Raw genomic sequence first — 17210 nt, 5'->3', positions numbered from 1 at the left:
ATTTTGAGTGGACTGTATAGTAAAAAGTAAAAGTTCCTGTTTCATACTTTCTGGTGTATAGCTCAGATAAAGAAAAAGTTAATCTAATTTTGTGGCCAACGGTTAACGAGGGTATCATGTGGCCGGCACAACGACCAACCGCCTTTCCCAACTACTGTCAGGTACCAATTAAAGCTGGGTGAACTCAGAAGCGTCCAAGAATCCCGATAATATAAATCCCAGCCCTCACCAGGATACGAACCCAGGACCTCGGGTTCAGAAGCCTCCGTTGGACTGTATACCACTCTATTTTTTTAGATATACAATCATCCTAAAATAAAATATTTTATTATCTCTTCTTTATGAGGTATTTTGATAAATACATGCAAGTTATTGTTAAAATCATTTTGTGATCTTGACGAATAGCGTGGACCTAATTCCCACTTTCAGACCTTGTAATCTATAAGATCATTTGTTTCTGTGGCGTACGGTTATCAAGGGTATCTACGGCCAGCACAACGACCAACAGCCTTTACTTTTCCCCAATTTACGTCAGGTACTCACTAAGAGGCGCCTTAAAGATCCCCAAATAATAATAATAAAAAAACAAAACAGTGTTCACTAGAATATCCCAGTCTTCATTAGTATTCGAACACGATGACTTCTGGTCGGTAGACAAGTGCTTTACCACTTAGCCACCGCGCATTCAGCGTGAAGCTGAAAAAATGTTTCCATGTTGTTGTTTTTTTAATTAACACCCAACTCAAACGAAGAAAGCCTAACTCAATATTAAACAATAACCGCTAATTTTATTGACAAGTTAAGTCATTATAATGCATTACGTATTTAAATATAAACGTTCATGCACTGTTACATGTAATTCAATATACAGCTCTCTTGTTTTACCAAACCAGACATCCTCACTAAGACATAGTATACATATACCTGTAACAATAACTTTGCCCTCTCAAAAGGCGTTACAGTTGTTTTTTTTTTCTATTAATGAGTAATAAAGTGTTTACAGGAAATAAGTCGTTGTAGAATTAATCGAACCACTTCATACTGACTTTATTTAGTTAAAAAATAATGTATGTGGTAAGAAAGTAGCTTCCAAACACACCCTGGAAAAAAATGAGGTTAACTTAAAACATTTGACTGTAGTAAAACTAATATTAATATTCTTGAGAAAGTGAAGAAATCACTCAACATTATGTATATAAACATGAATCTCAGGATACACATTTTTCTCATAATTCTAAAGTATTTTAAATATTTGGGTAGGTATATTATTTTTAATTTATCTTAACATTAACATTTGTAATTTAATTTTTATTTATTTCCAATTATTATTTCTAAATAAGCATTCAATGATTTTTTAAAGGATTTAAAAATTGTTTAACTAATTAATTTGATAAAGTAATACAGCATAAATATTTATAAGGTACATTTAAATTGAAAATTACCAATAATTTGTATAAAAATACAAAGTAGTGCTGCATCTTAAGCCTGTAATAATAAATCTTACAAAGCAGGCTTGAGTACTTGTGCACTCAAAGCTAGGACGCACTTTTTACCATTACATTTTCAAGCATTGACATCTATGTTACAGAAACTATTAACATTCAGTGTCAAATTGGAGAAGAAAGAAAAAACGCCAGCATTTTAATACAATGGAACCAAACCCAATCTCAAAGAGACTTTTTCGTTCTTTATAAGGTTAATAAATTCAACCACGAGATAGAAACTGTACACTGTGATTTGATTGACTTATGTGGCACTTTAAGTAATCAATTTGGTTCTGTAAGTGCACATTTTCACACTATTGACACAGTTGTAGTAACGTTTAATATAGTTTCTAGAGAGCATGAAGGTGAATGGAGAGTCAAATTAAAAAGCTTAACAAAGATGACGTTAAATGATTCATGTCATTTTACAACTTTCGGTAAGTAGATTTCTTTTTATTTCCTTTTACAAAGCTTATATCAGCCCACTATGTATGTCGGTCTGGTAAAAAAAAAATATCTACAATTATTTCTTTAACGTGCAACACACAAATATAAATTTCAATAATTTTTAGAGCAAATGTAAGGGTGAAATAAGTGCGATTTCAAATGTGTTTTTACAAAGATATGCAAGTGTGTGTTTGTGTAGAGAAAACTACTACATTTTGAAAAGTGAAGACTGTAGTTAATGATATTGTTTTAAACAAATTTAAAACGATTTGATCTAGAACTACAAGTATGCCTCTATTCTAAATCGACAATTTCAAATCTTAACAATTGCAACGTTAAATCTAAGGGCCTAAAAAAAGAGCGTGCATGTGTGTGTGTATTTTCGGGGATGTAAAATACAATGTTTGTACATGCGCCCAGCGCGGGTTTCTTATCGTATAACATAAATATGTTGAATTCTTATTGACACACTATATAAGCTAAACTTTTTGACAGCAAGACCTGACGATGTTCGCTGCACATTTGAGTCTCATAAGACCGACAACTTAACTAAAGTTACATGCTCAGCTGTTAGAATTTACCCAAAGCACAGATGTGCAATTTATCACTATACTATAGGTGTAAGTACACTGTCATCTATAATTCATTTTGCAATTCGTTAACGTTACTACTGTGTACAAATTAACTTAAGAAATTCTTTGTTTAAACTGGCTAAACAATGAGGTATAATTAAAATATATTTATATTTTAAAATTTATTGAAATTCCATTTGGTTAATTAATTAGTAACAGGAAAATTTCTTTCACACATTCTAGAACGATAGTTTGGAGTTACAGAGAATATCCTATATACATGTGAAACATGAAGGAGAGCCAGTCTACTATACATCAACTTGTACGCTCTATTTTGACTACTCTTCCTTCCCAATGCCAGAGTATAATTTTACAGTGACTATGTATCCTGACGTAACAATGACTGAAAATGATCAACGTCTTGGTAAAAATAAAAGTCTAACACTTCTAAAAGGTATGTTTGGCACATTTCAATATAAATATTTATATAGTTTTGCCAGGATACCTTGGAGTCCATTAAACTTAAGTTAATATCAATATCTATATTATAAAGTAGAAAGTAAGCGTATGTATGTATGTATGTGCCAAATAGAAATCAAAACCGTTTGACCAATCTTGACAAAACTTGGCATAAATGTTCCTTGGGTGCTAACTCGGACCTTAGTGTATGTATTGTAGCCCTAAAAAAAATAAAGATCCTCAAAAAAAAAAAGTTGACCAACTCTATGAAATCCAATATAATTTCATCGATCTAGGTCATTTTTACCATGTATAAATCGAAAGGATCCAGATCTAGATCTAAGTTTTAAAACTACACTAAGCACAGATAGTTTTTTACTTTGACACATGAAAATACAAAATATAGTCTATTGATTTCATTATTTAATAAAATTAACCTTCAAATTTTTGTTTCAAAAGCATTTTTACATAAATTAATTTTCTTTCCTTATATCTGCGAATTTAGAATTCCTGACGTACATTCTTTCATTAGAAATTAGGCAAAATGTTAGACATCTCTCTATTTCTAGGTCTAAAACTCTAATTCAAGTCTAAGATGGTAGAGCTTCTCTTCACTTCACAAATATAGTTTTATAATTAAACACATGAACATAGTCCATTCATTTCATATTTTAATCAAAATCCGGGAAATTCCTTGCCAATATCCGATGTGCTTATGCTTGACAGTCCATTAAGCTGTAGATTACTGAGTCATAACAATTAGCCTCGATGTGACGATAATTCACAGTTTTTTTCTTTTGTTGCTTTTTTTAAACAAAAAAGAAACAGTGACATAAACAAAAATCAATATAATTTTACACTAATTTTGATATGTTTAATTCGTAGTTTCTCCAACTAGATAAAATAAAATAACTAATTTATCGTTCGCATCCTCTATTTATCAAACACATTAATTAGTTTTTTTTCCCTTTTTAAAAAAAATTCTTTTCATTATATTAATTTTCGTCAGCGCCAAAACAATCCGCACTAAAAAGGCTCCTCTAAACTTTTAGTACTGTTAGTGCACGATGAAGAATTTGGCGGGGAAAATTACTGTTTTTTTTTTAATAAAATGTGAAAATTCTGACTTTGAGACAATGACGCAACGAATTAAAAAAAAAAGACTAAGATTTGAGAAAGAATAGCGAAATGTAAACTGTAAACACTATACTTTTTACTGCTTAGACAGGCAGTTTTTATGGACTTTTTGCTTAAAGACCTTCGACGGTTTCCTTCGTAATTACTAAACGTCTTGTTCGACCTTCGCTAAACGGGGTCTTCACTACCTTCTCTATTAGAAAATAGCTCATACTGTAATTATCAAAATGTCAAGACAACTTTTGTTTAAGGATAACACAATTATACGACAATACCAAAGTGATAAAAAATTGTTTATAGATATTTCTTGATGTCACGTCTCTACAATCACAGCGGCCAATACTACACCCGATGCGATTAAACTACCAGGTGCACAACAAGTCAATGTAAAATTAAAAAAAAAAAAATTGATGTGTAGTTTAAAAAGTAGTGTGTTCATATTGTTGCATCAACCAATCATAGAACTTGGTCTAAAATAAAGTAATTTGGCGGATGCTTTTGCATTCTTTTGTAATAAAAAAAAATTATAAAATAATTAGCATTTTATTGTTCACATTATTATCTAAACGTTCGGTTAAATTAAACTTTGTCGTTTAAATGTCTTGATTGTGAATGTACTGATCATCCATTTATTTTCCGTTTTTCAAAACTAAAAATAATGAAATGCATGCTAATGTTTCCAGACGATGTTGTTCTCATCAAAACAAACAGACGAAATTGTTGATATTGTTATAAACCTGGTGGTGGCACAGATGGGGGTGGTGGTGTGTGTGTGTAGTCAGCCGACGCAAATCGCCCCAGGCCAGCGCTAGATGAGCGGTCAACCGTGACGAGTTACGACGATCGGCCGAGACGAGTATCAACATGATGGTTCGGGAAGGATCGACATCGTGAACCGAGCTCAGGAGTGTCACGAGGGATGTAGTCATCTGACCACCCAGAATGGTCGAGCGACGTTCTGTCCGGTTCTAGAAGGCCAGCAGGGACCCTATATAAAGAGCGAAGGTATCAGAGACCGGTGGTGACAACATTCCGATCTACGGTTCGTTACAACGGCTCAGTACAAGTCCGAGACGAGACAGAGAGACCAGTGCAAGAGTTGATACAGCGGAGAGATATTTGTACAGTCTTGTGTTACGTGCTGCCAATTGTACAGTATTGGCTGTTATTTATTGACATTAAACTATTACGTTATTTTCAAGCCCTGAGTTGTCAAGTTCTTACAGTTGGTGGTGTCGTTTGGTGCCATTTGCAGCGAGCCTGGATAGGTAGATTCGTAACAACTGGTGTCAGAAGTGGGATCTGCAATGGCTACTACGAAAACGCTAGACCAACTCCTTTTGAAGGAACTGAGGCGAGAGCTCCGTAATCGAGATCCGAAGATGAGCGGAAACAAAGAAACCTTACAAGCACGCCTTCGGGAAGAACTGGTGAAGGAAAAAGAAGATCCGGACACGTATCTTTTTGAAGTCGAACCGGACTTGCAGGAACAGATGGCAGCTATGCAGGGACAAATGGCAGCTATGCAAGGACATATGGCAGCTATGCAGGGACAGATCGCCAGTAGCATACAGGAGCAGATGGCAGCTATGCGAGAACAGCTGAACTCGGGGCAAGAAAACACCAATTACAAGATAGACAAAATGAACTCGGGAATCAAAACGGAGTTATTGGCAATGAACCAACGCATACATGCTGTGGAGGAGAGAATCACCAACATTGACGAGCAGATGAATCAGAGGGTCGACGCAGTGGAGAAGGCCATCGACGAAATGAAGATACAAGTCCAACGCAAGCACACAAATGTACCAGAAGCAAATATGACGTCATTTGTACCTGAAGTCTCCGGGAAAATGAAGCCCCCCGTATTTGATGGTTCCGTGTCCTGGTCAGTATACAAGAAGCAATTTGACGCAGCAGCCAAAGTTAACAAATGGAACAGTGAGGAGGAGAAAGCAACAGCCCTTGTGTTATCCCTAAGAGGAAAAGCCTCCGAATTGCTACAGTCTCTACCGAACCAGCAAGACTTCGCCGCCCTTGTCCAGGCTATGGAACTTCGATACGGGGATGAACATCTACAAGAAGTATATCGTGTGCAACTAAAGACCAGACAACAGCGCCCCGATGAAACACTACAGGAGCTAGAGACAGACATCGAACGACTCGCACATCTGGCATACCCAACCGCCGCACAAGATTTTCTGGAAGTCATTACCACAGACGCCTTCATTGATGCGCTTCGAGACCCCGAGTTAAAGAAAGCCACCAGAGTTAGTGGTAGACGTAAGGCCAGTGAAGCCCTCGTATACGCTCTCTCATATGAAGCCGCTAAAAACTCATCTGGGAGCGTTCATCAAGGCCGAAAGTTGGAAGTCAAAGAGGAAGAATTTGAACAACTTGTGAGAAGGGTGACAGAGGCACTAGATGAACGACGAACAAACCAGATACCAGAAAATCAACCTAGGGCTCCTGTACGATGCTGGAATTGTGGTGAACTCGGTCATATACAAAGAAGCTGCACTAGAAGATTCCCACAAACTGGAACCCATTACAGATCAGAAAGGTATGCACGACCAAGTTCCCGGGGCTACCAGGGAAACTAGCACGCGCCGGCTTCAAGGGGCGGAACCCGGCGACACAGAGAATGAGAGCCCCTACAACCATCATCCCGGTCGCCGTGCTAGGACAGAGTAAGAGTCTGAAAATCATCGGAAAAATTGGATGTCAAAATTATCACTTCCTCCTAGACACTGGTGCCTCACGATCAGTCATCCGGTCAGATAAAGTGGACAGTAGCAAGAAAACGCCAGTTAGAGCCTACTCGTTGAAAACAGCCAGTGGAGAACTGATGCCCATTAAAGGCCTGATCGACATAACAGTCGAGATCGGGAATCAGTCATTCGAACACGAATTCCTGATTGCTGACGTCACAGATGACTGCATAATAGGGCTCGACTTCATGCTGAAATATGGCTTTTCCTTAAATATCGGCGGAGGCACTTTACAATGTGGAGACCTCGAAGTACCCTTGCTTGGCGACGAGAATGAAGAAGATGGCCGAGTCAGAAGGATTAAGTTGGTAGAAAATACAACCTTGCCTGCCAAGTCTGAAATGATCATTTGGGGGAAAATTGAGGACGGCTATCCCACGACAGGAACAGCGCTGGTAGAAAGCTTGGACACCAACCACAACGGGATAGCAGTAGGAAAGGCACTAGTCACGATTGGGAAAGACCTAATGGTACCCGTAAGAATTATGAACCTCGGTACAGTAGAGAAACACTTTCGGAAAGGTAGCGCTATCGCTGGTTGCCATGCTCTTGAGATGATAAGAAACTGTAGCAGTGAAAACCCCGTCGAAAGACTCGAGTCCAGTGAACCGCAGGTTACTAAATTTCTGACAGAAGTCAAAACGATATTGTCGAAAGAACAGTACACCAAAGCAGAACAATTCCTCAAAGAGTTTTCTGACATATTGCCATCTGATGAAATGGACTTTGGGCGGACAAATCTAATCCAGCATCGAATAGACACAGGAAACACTAGGCCTATACGACAGCAACCACGTCGCCTGCCGCTAGCAAAACACCAAGAAGCTATGGACATCATAGAACGGATGAGGCAGCAAGGGGTTGTTGAACCATCCAATAGTCCATGGTGTTCACCAATCGTCTTGGTAAAGAAGAAAGATGGATCCACGAGATTTTGTGTCGACTATAGATTATTAAATGACGCCACACACAAGGACAGCTACCCGCTTCCTAGGATTGACGACACATTGGATACACTTGCTGGGTCACAGATCTTTTCCACCCTTGACCTGAAGAGCGGCTACTGGCAAGTGGGACTACACCCCGAGGACAGAGATAAAACGGCCTTCTCTGCTGGTAATGGTCTCTGGCAATTTACCGTAATGCCTTTTGGACTCTGCAACGCCCCAGCCACCTTTGAAAGACTAATGGAGCATGTGTTAAGAGGACTCAACTGGACCACGTGTCTTGTCTACTTAGATGACATTATTGTCATAGGCAGAACCTTCGAGGAACATATCGCAAACCTGAAGGAAGTATTCGAACGAATCAGAAACGCTGGCATGAAATTGAATCCAAAGAAGTGCTCCTTGTTCAGAAGGAGCGTCAAGTACCTTGGGCACATCGTGTCGAAGGAAGGAATCAGCACAGACCCGGATAAAGTTGAAGCCGTAAATGAATGGCCGATCCCCGCTAATATCCAGGAGTTAAGAAGCTTTCTTGGACTCTGCACGTACTACAGACGTTTCGTACCAAACTTCTCTAGCCTCTGTAGCGCCCTTCATCAACTGACAGAACCGAAGCGGCCTGTTATTTGGACAACGGAATGCCAGGAGGCCTTTGAGCGACTTAAAAAGGCTCTTGTTTCATCACCCATTCTGGCCTACCCGATACCAGGCGAGACGTTCATACTTGACACCGATGCGAGCAATACTGGAATAGGCGCTGTCTTATCCCAAAAGATAGATGGAACTGAGAGAGTCATAGCTTACTTTAGTCGGAGATTGTCGAAAGCCGAGAGAAACTACTGTGTCACAAGACGTGAGCTACTGGCAGTTGTGGATGCCATACAACATTTCCACAAATACTTATATGGGCAAAAATTCACCCTTAGGACAGATCACGCTGCTCTTCAATGGCTGTTGTCATTTAAAAATCCTGAAGGACAAGTCGCAAGGTGGATTGAACGTTTGCAAACCTATGACTTCGAGACACAGCACCGAAAAGGCCAAACTCACCAGAATGCTGACGCGCTGTCTCGACGGCCTTGCAGAATGGAATGCAAACACTGCAGCAAGGTTGAAGAAAAGAGGGGTATCATTGATTGCCAACGTCTTGGAGTACAAGCTTGTGGATCATGGTCCGACAAAAGAATCCGAGAAGACCAGTTAAAAGATGAAGATCTGGCTCCCATTCTGCTTATGAAGGAAGACGGACAAAGACCGGAATGGCATCACCTTTCTGATAAAGGGGCTGCTACCAAGGCATATTGGGCGCAATGGGACTCACTGACAATTGACAATGGAGTTCTCAAGAGGGTCTGGGAAACCGCAGATGGAGAAAGCAATCGCTTGCAGCTGTTGCTGCCTAAAGTAAGAGTTGCCGAGGTGTTGCAAGAAATCCATAATAATTCTAGTGGGTCACATTTAGGTGTCAACAAGACCTTTGAAAAAGTACGCCAGCGGTTTTACTGGTTCGGCTACCGGGATGATGTAGAAGAATGGTGCCGAAGGTGCGATGCGTGTGCAGCAGCAAAGGGCCCGCACAGGAGAACGAGGGGACGTATGCAGCAATACAACGTCGGTAATCCCTTCGAAAGAATAGCTATCGATGTAGCCGGACCGTTTCCTGAGTCCCAGAGAGGAAACAAGTACGTTCTAGTGGCGATCGACTATTTTACTAAGTGGCCTGAGGCGTATGCGATACCAAACCAAGAAGCCACCACCATAGCGGAAACACTTGTAGAAAATTGGATTAGCCGATTCGGTGCTCCCATAGAGTTACACTCCGACCAGGGCCGAAACTTCGAATCCAAGATCTTCCAAGAGATGTGCCAGGTACTCGGCATCGAGAAGACACGCACAACCCCTCTTCACCCCCAGTCAGACGGGATGGTAGAACGATTTAACCGAACACTGGAACAACACCTGTCGAAAGTCGTCGACGATCGTCAAGATGACTGGGACACATATATACCAATGTTCCTTATGGCATATAGAGGATCGATTCACAGCACCACTGGTTACACTCCAGCAAAGATGTTGTTCGGCCGAGAGCTGCAACTACCATGTGATTTGCTATTCGGGATTCCGGGAGATGTGCCAGCCTCTTCGACAGACTATGTCGCAAATCTCCGAAAACGGATGGAGAAAGCTCACGCTCTTGCCCGCAGGAACATCAAGATCAACAGTGACCAGGTGAAGACAAGGTACGACAAACGGGCCAATGCCGCTGGGTTTCAGGAGAACGATCTGGTGTGGCTTTACAATCCACAAAGACGAAAAGGCAAGTCCCCAAAGCTTCAAAAAGACTGGGAAGGACCCTACCGAGTGATAAAAAGAATAAACGATGTTGTGTATCGAATACAGAAGAGCCCAAGGTCCAAACTGAAGGTCGTCCACATCGACAGACTCAACAAGTACTATGGTGAAGCTGAATCTGCCCGGGACGGACAGATCTAAGGAGGGGGCAGTGTTATAAACCTGGTGGTGGCACAGATGGGGGTGGTGGTGTGTGTGTGTAGTCAGCCGACGCAAATCGCCCCAGGCCAGCGCTAGATGAGCGGTCAACCGTGACGAGTTACGACGATCGGCCGAGACGAGTATCAACATGATGGTTCGGGAAGGATCGACATCGTGAACCGAGCTCAGGAGTGTCACGAGGGATGTAGTCATCTGACCACCCAGAATGGTCGAGCGACGTTCTGTCCGGTTCTAGAAGGCCAGCAGGGACCCTATATAAAGAGCGAAGGTATCAGAGACCGGTGGTGACAACATTCCGATCTACAGTTCGTTACAACGGCTCAGTACAAGTCCGAGACGAGACAGAGAGACCAGTGCAAGAGTTGATACAGCGGAGAGATATTTGTACAGTCTTGTGTTACGTGCTGCCAATTGTACAGTATTGGCTGTTATTTATTGACATTAAACTATTACGTTATTTTCAAGCCCTGAGTTGTCAAGTTCTTACAGTTGGTGGTGTCGTTTGGTGCCATTTGCAGCGAGCCTGGATAGGTAGATTCGTAACAATATGGTTAAAAAAATCCACTATTAAAATTAAATGAAAAAGGTTTTTAATTCATGTCTATATATTACAGATAATGAAGATGAAAAATACTTAGGCAGAGACATAAATACAGAATCTAGCACTGGTAGGTGGTATGAATATGTCCGATTTAAGTAATTGACATTAAACGTAATTAGTTTTATGATCATATGCGTTAATAAACTTGTTAAATATGCAAAACAAAATATTGAGCATATATATAAAAATAAAATGTTTGGAGACAATCTGTGTGTAATTTTTAAAACGTTTCACTTAATAAAAAATATAAATTCTTAAACGTGTTTCTCCCAAATACTGCTCAATAAGTACTTGCGTAAGCAGGGCCGGCCCTGGGCGAAAGCAATTTTGTGGCTCTTTATGAAATAAAAAAAAAAAAAAAGGGAAAAAAAATGGACGTATTTCTTAAAAACCAACCATTCTATATCTAACTCCACAAATAAATGAAATATATATATATATATATATACCGCAATGTCCATAGTAGAGACAGAGTTGGATTGGTAAACATAAAGTCAAAGAGCTCTTCTGTGTTTGACATCTGATCCAAGTTTCGCACTTTTTTTTCTCTATTTTATTTAGTCCCATATGGAGGCCCCCCCCCCACCATATTGAAAGTCTCTCTGCCTCTTTGCCTATGACTACGGCCGGTCCTGAAATAAGAGAAAACTGGAACAAAGTTAATATATTAATTGGTTATTTCTGGTAAATTATAATATTGCATTAATAATAACACTTTGTAATACATTTCAATATGTACATTTACACATACATTTTATAATATAGCATCAATAATAACATTTTGTAATACTTTTCAATATGTACATTTACACATACAAAAACTAATAATTTTGTGTTGATTCTATAATTATTTTTAAAACACAATTTTATTTAAAATTCACTGCGTGACAGGATTTTAGAGTTTTACTTTAATTAATATTCATGAATGCGATTGATATTCCATTTAAAAAACAAACATTAAAAGTAAATTGAATACAGATTTCGGTAAGTATTTTTTTTAACCTACAGTTTTTTTAGTTTCTTACACTAGAATCTTTACGTCCTCTGTGGCTTTTTTCTCGCTCCATTTCTCTCTCATTTTCACTTTTTCTCTCTCGCTCGGTCTTTTTTCTCTCGCTAGATCTATTGCTCTTTCTCAAGCTCTCTGTCTTTCCTCTCTCTCTGGCACTGTAACTCTTCTCAATCTCTCTCTCTCTGATTTGCAGTTTCTCTCTCTTGCTTTCTTTATCCCTCTCACTTTATCGTTCTCTCGCTCTATCTCTCTTTCTCTCTCTGACTTGTTCCCTTCAGTTTCTCTATCCCATGTTCACTTTTGGAGAAAAATAATGTCTAACATATTACAGTTACAAATAGATGCAATGGACCTCATTTACCAATCGTAAACAAACAACATTTAGTCACGTGCTCTTATTGATAAAACAATGGAAAAAAAAACGGTCACGTGACAACCATCATGAATTAAACATGAGATCGTAAATTATATACAAGAGATAGAGCACCATGTGGCTAAATGTTGTTTGTTTACGGTTGATGAATGAGGTCCATTCAATCAAATGACTTACATTCTATGACAAAATATACAACAATCTTTTAAGATCTAGTGTACCTTACTCTCCGCTGTCTCCTCGTTCTCTACCCCACCCTCTTCTTTAACGCTGGCCACCGGATTGTAAATACAAGCATGACATTAAGGTTAGAATCAGACCTTACAGAAACACGCTAATATTGATATCACATTCACAACATCGAGTGTCACAACGCCAGCAACTCAGAATTCCTAACTTCTAAACAGTCGATTTCTTTATAATGTACGTTGTACAAAAACTAAAAACAAAACTACATCATGTTAAGTATATTAAAGCTAGTTTTTTTTAATATCAAATAATACATTTCTTATTTAAAGAATTGGTAGAATGATGATTGAAAATGGAAAAATAAAAGTTGTATTTACCTTTTTCAGAATATTTTAAGATATGAGGCATGACAGCAAATGTAACGAAATTATTGAAGTCAAGCTATAAAGGAATGCATAATATATACAAAAATAATTATGAACTGCCATTTAAGAGAATGAGATGATACATAAGATAGCATGAAGCCAATGACTTATTTTTTTTCTTTTCCTTTTTTACCTACTGTAATGTTATGTTCTCAGGGTTGAGCTTTTTAATCACATTGTAAAACATGACCCATTGTCAAAAGTTATTCATCAAGTATCATTGCATAGAGCACAAAGAAAAGAGTCGTTCCAAGATAGCTGGATGGACAACGTCAACAAGAGACCGTGTAGGCTCGTCTTTGGTATTATACGAAGAATTTCAGCTGACTCGGAAAAGTGGAGAGGCTTGGTTACTCGAAATGTCAAAGCACCCTTAGGATGTATTTCAAGGGATAAATGGTAACGATAATAACGTTGTTAAAAAACAGAACTAATAAACTGTCATATCATTTATATGATACAAAATGTGATAAGTAAACAACAAATTATAGAATTAATAGTCAGGGTTATGGGTCACCAGCTCTGAATAAGATAGTGGCAGTCACCTTTCAGTTTAAAATCAACTTTAGATCATACCATTTTTTCTTTCATAATCGCTCTTTTAGATCTTCTAATTTCAGTTTTAACTTTTTTTCTATAATAAATTCACAATGTCTCAAATTTCTTCCTACGATTTATCAGTAATTAGACAAAGACCCAATAAAATATCCATGTATTGCCAGAACAATTACTCGATCGTGAAAAAACATTATATTCTGTATCTAATTCGTATTATATTTCTATCTGGAACTGAGACATTTACTCCTTTTGTACTTGCAATATCGTTTTTATTTATTTTTTGTTCAGCAACCGACCTGGACTACTAAATACATAATAAGTGAGATTCAGAATACAAAAGTCATTGATAATAATTTAAAAAAAAAAACGGTAATAATAGTAGAGTTATATTGATCTAAAGTTATATTGTCTGATGAACAAGTGTGTGGCGTACAATTTATATTGCCCTCCCCCTTACAAACAAACTTGTTATTTTGGATGTATATAACTTAATTACCTTGCTTTCTTGCAACTTGGATAGAATAAATATTTAACACTAGATACTACAGTTGTATCCTGTGTTTTGATTTTAATACATTTTGAAGTTTTAACAAGTTTACAAAGAGAGTTTGCGTAATCACACAAATTCAGAGGCGGCCTTCGTAAGAGTCGGTTCCCTGTCGGATCTGCCTATTCGCAAGGAATAGTCACGACATGATTTAATTTTAATAGTCAAAAGTAATAATGTTTCAAAGATTCATTTGCCGTTGTAAAAAAAAAAATGTTTTTTTTTTAATGTTTTGCATGTTTCTGATGTTATTCTAAGTTGAAAAAATTAACTTCTCGCTGGACGACGGAGGATGGCAGCGAGCAGTGTATGAAACCTGTCTGGTCGCGATGTTTGTGTACTAGACTGTCGTTCGGATTTATCGATGGTTCCTGGTTCTAACACTGCCCGTTCCCATCCCCCGTCGTCCTGCGAGAGGTTTGGATTAGGAAATAAACTATCTTTAACTCTGAAGGATTTACCGAAACATGTAAAACAAACAAACAACAGGGACGGTCGAAATAAGTAGTTTAGAACGCTAACCGCACGACCAGACATTGCTCTTAACTTAATAACAAACTGGTTACAAACTAATAGCCTTACGATTTTAGATAATCTTTTAACATTGATTTGTAGGGATGTGGATCTACATAAACTTCTGATTTAGAACTCTTAAGATATATATAATTATATATATACGGAACATACTATTAAGATAAAATTAAATTTTGTAACGTTTAAGCAAGAAAATTAATTGTAGTATAAAATAGAAGTGCGATTTAAAATAAATAGAGTTAAAATGCTTTTCAAAATCCGGAATAACCAATGTCTGTAAATGAGAAGAAGATTATTTTTTTATTTGTTAGAAGAGGGATTTCAAACAGTTATTTAACGTTAGTGGATTCTTCTAATACAGTTCTGAACAATTTTGGCGAAGATTTGTAATGTTATGTAGGTCGATTTCTTTTTCAAAACTAAATCCGGAACATTCTTTACCGATTAAAAACTTTTTGTATGTTTCAGCAAGAAAATTAAATGAATAATAAGTTTAACAAACCTAATAGCGGCTTTTCCCCTTACGGGGGCCACTAAAAGTGATTTTAAATAATCGTTTCTAGTAAATTACTTTCTTTTTTAAAATCCTGAACAACATATTGTCGATATTTAAAAAAAAGGCATTTGACATACATTTGTATTAAGTTGAAAATACGGAACGATTTGATATTGATAATTAAACTATTGTAATTAATTGTCAAAGAATATAAGTGTAATGTAAGTTAATAATGCAATTTCAAACAATCATTTCACATAATTTTTTTTAAACAATTTCAGGAACAACTTTACAGTTAATGAAATGTAAGCCCGTATGGAGATTTTCATTCAGCATTTATATGCTATTTACATCAAGAAACTGGAACAACATACGATTGATCAAGTGTTTTGCAACCTTTAAGCATGGAAATTAAATATAATATAAATTAGAAGAGCAAACAGACATTCGTTGACATTGATTTGTTTTTACAAAACCACCTGGAACAATGTATTATAGATAGTTAAAACTATAGAGATGTTTCTAAAGGAACATTAAAGGTTAAATCAGATTTTCAATAGCTTTTTGTGTTGTTGTTGTTGTTTTTTTTAATCTAAACGTGACGGACAGACTTACCGACAGACAAAATGCACAATAATAAGAGGCTTTAATCATGATGGGGTACTAATAAAAAAAAACAACTGTATATTTAGAAATTTTTAAGGAATTGGTTTATCACCGTGTCATGTTGCGACGTTACGCTACTGCACGAAAATCGCTGAGTAAAAGGTCCATTTTAAAAAATGAGCGTGATATTTACATACAAAGTGCATTATTGGCCTTTATAAACAAACATAAATGTTTTCTTTTAATTTTAGCAGCTAGTTAACTAAAAAAACACCATTAACTAGTATTTATATTTGTTGTAAACATTTCTTGTACATTTTATAAATATATTTGACTTAGTGATACCTAATAGCGGCTTTTTCCTCTTACGGGGGCGCTAATAAAAATGAATTCAATGATTTTTTTTTATTTCATTTGGTTTTATCCTTCAACGTTTCGTATCTGTGTTGACGATTAGAAGAGTGGACACTTGGTGGGACATTGCCAGTGACAGCTCTATATGAGGGCTGCTTGCCGCCTAATTCGCCTTATGGTTCGGGTGCATCTTATCTAAGTCAAAGTTGACAAAGTATGACAGCAGAAAAGCGTTTTTTAAGCTTTGACATTTTTTTTTTAAACTGAAGTTCAATTTTTTAATTAAAATTTGACAAAAAACACTTTAAAAAATTAATAAATAGTAATCACTGTACTATAAAGTTTTATATCTCCAATATGTCCACTGAATTCAGTCCATGCCATTAACATGCTTGACAAGATGGATACATAATATGCTTAGGACGTAACTATCTTCTTTTTTCAAGTTACGTCTGTAATATATAAGATAACATTCTATCTATCTATCTTTCTATCTATCTATCTATCTATCTATCTATCTATCTATCTATCTATCTATCTATCTATCTATCTATCTATCTATCTATCTATCTATCTATCTATCTATCTATCTATCTATCTATCTATCTATCTATCTATCTATCTATCTATCTATCTATCTATCTATCTATCTATCTATGTACTTATGTATGTATGTATGTATGTATCTATCTATCTATCTTTATATATATATATATATATATATATATACTAGCATAAGCCGCTATTTTGCAGGGCCGGCCATAGGCCACTGCAACCGCTTAGGGCCCCCACACTGTCATAGACCACACGCTAATCCTAGTTGTAAATTATTAAATTAAACAATTTTATAGCTTATAACTGATTTTCCGCGGCCTCCTGATTTACCAGGATCTCTTAAAAATCTCCTGAAATGGCAAAATATACGAAAAAGGCCTGTATATCTCCTGAAAATATAAAATACTTTAAAAACGCATTAAAATCTGAAATAAAGACACAATATATGTAAAATATTTTCATCCTTTCATTTAAAAATTTATTTCAAGTGCATCGTTTATGCTATATCCCATTCAGTGGTATTTGTTCATATACTTTTCTCTCTCCTTCCATTGGAGATTCATCGTCGATCTTATGAATAGAAGAAAAGAACTTATTTTAAGCAAAAATGAAATACAATTTTAATAACC

At 37.0% G+C, this 17210-nt stretch overlaps 2 protein-coding genes across 15 annotated transcripts in view; one reads left to right on the top strand and one right to left on the bottom strand.

Moving 5' to 3' along the window:
• Positions 1-976: 976 nt before the first annotated feature.
• Positions 977-15625, top strand: LOC106064736 (uncharacterized). Of its 2 annotated transcripts, XM_056010809.1 has the most exons (7): positions 977-1256; positions 1589-1921; positions 2427-2551; positions 2747-2957; positions 10946-10999; positions 13160-13330; positions 15348-15625. In XM_056010809.1, the coding sequence occupies exons 1-6, from the start codon at positions 1190-1192 to the stop codon at positions 13306-13308; spliced, it is 939 nt and encodes a 312-aa protein (XP_055866784.1). In that variant the 5' UTR covers positions 977-1189; the 3' UTR covers positions 13309-13330; positions 15348-15625. The 2 variants fall into 2 exon arrangements, with proteins under 2 accessions (XP_055866784.1, XP_055866785.1); XM_056010810.1 differs by lacking the exon at positions 15348-15625 and having other exon boundaries at positions 13088-13721.
• Positions 13851-17210, bottom strand: part of LOC129922870 (uncharacterized) — a 47031-nt gene continuing 43671 nt past the window's right edge. For 11 of the 13 annotated variants that reach the window (XM_056010798.1, XM_056010797.1, XM_056010800.1 and 8 more), the window contains exon 8: positions 13851-17172. In XM_056010798.1, the coding sequence (XP_055866773.1) occupies positions 17083-17172 (90 nt within the window). In that variant the 3' untranslated portion in view covers positions 13851-17082. The remainder of the gene's footprint in view (positions 17173-17210) is intronic. The other 2 variants (XR_008774821.1, XM_056010805.1) reach the window with 1 other exon arrangement.

Source organism: Biomphalaria glabrata, chromosome 14 (assembly GCF_947242115.1).
Source record: "Biomphalaria glabrata chromosome 14, xgBioGlab47.1, whole genome shotgun sequence".
Taxonomy (NCBI): domain Eukaryota; kingdom Metazoa; phylum Mollusca; class Gastropoda; family Planorbidae; genus Biomphalaria; species Biomphalaria glabrata.
This window is presented reverse-complemented; position numbering and strand designations above follow the sequence as displayed.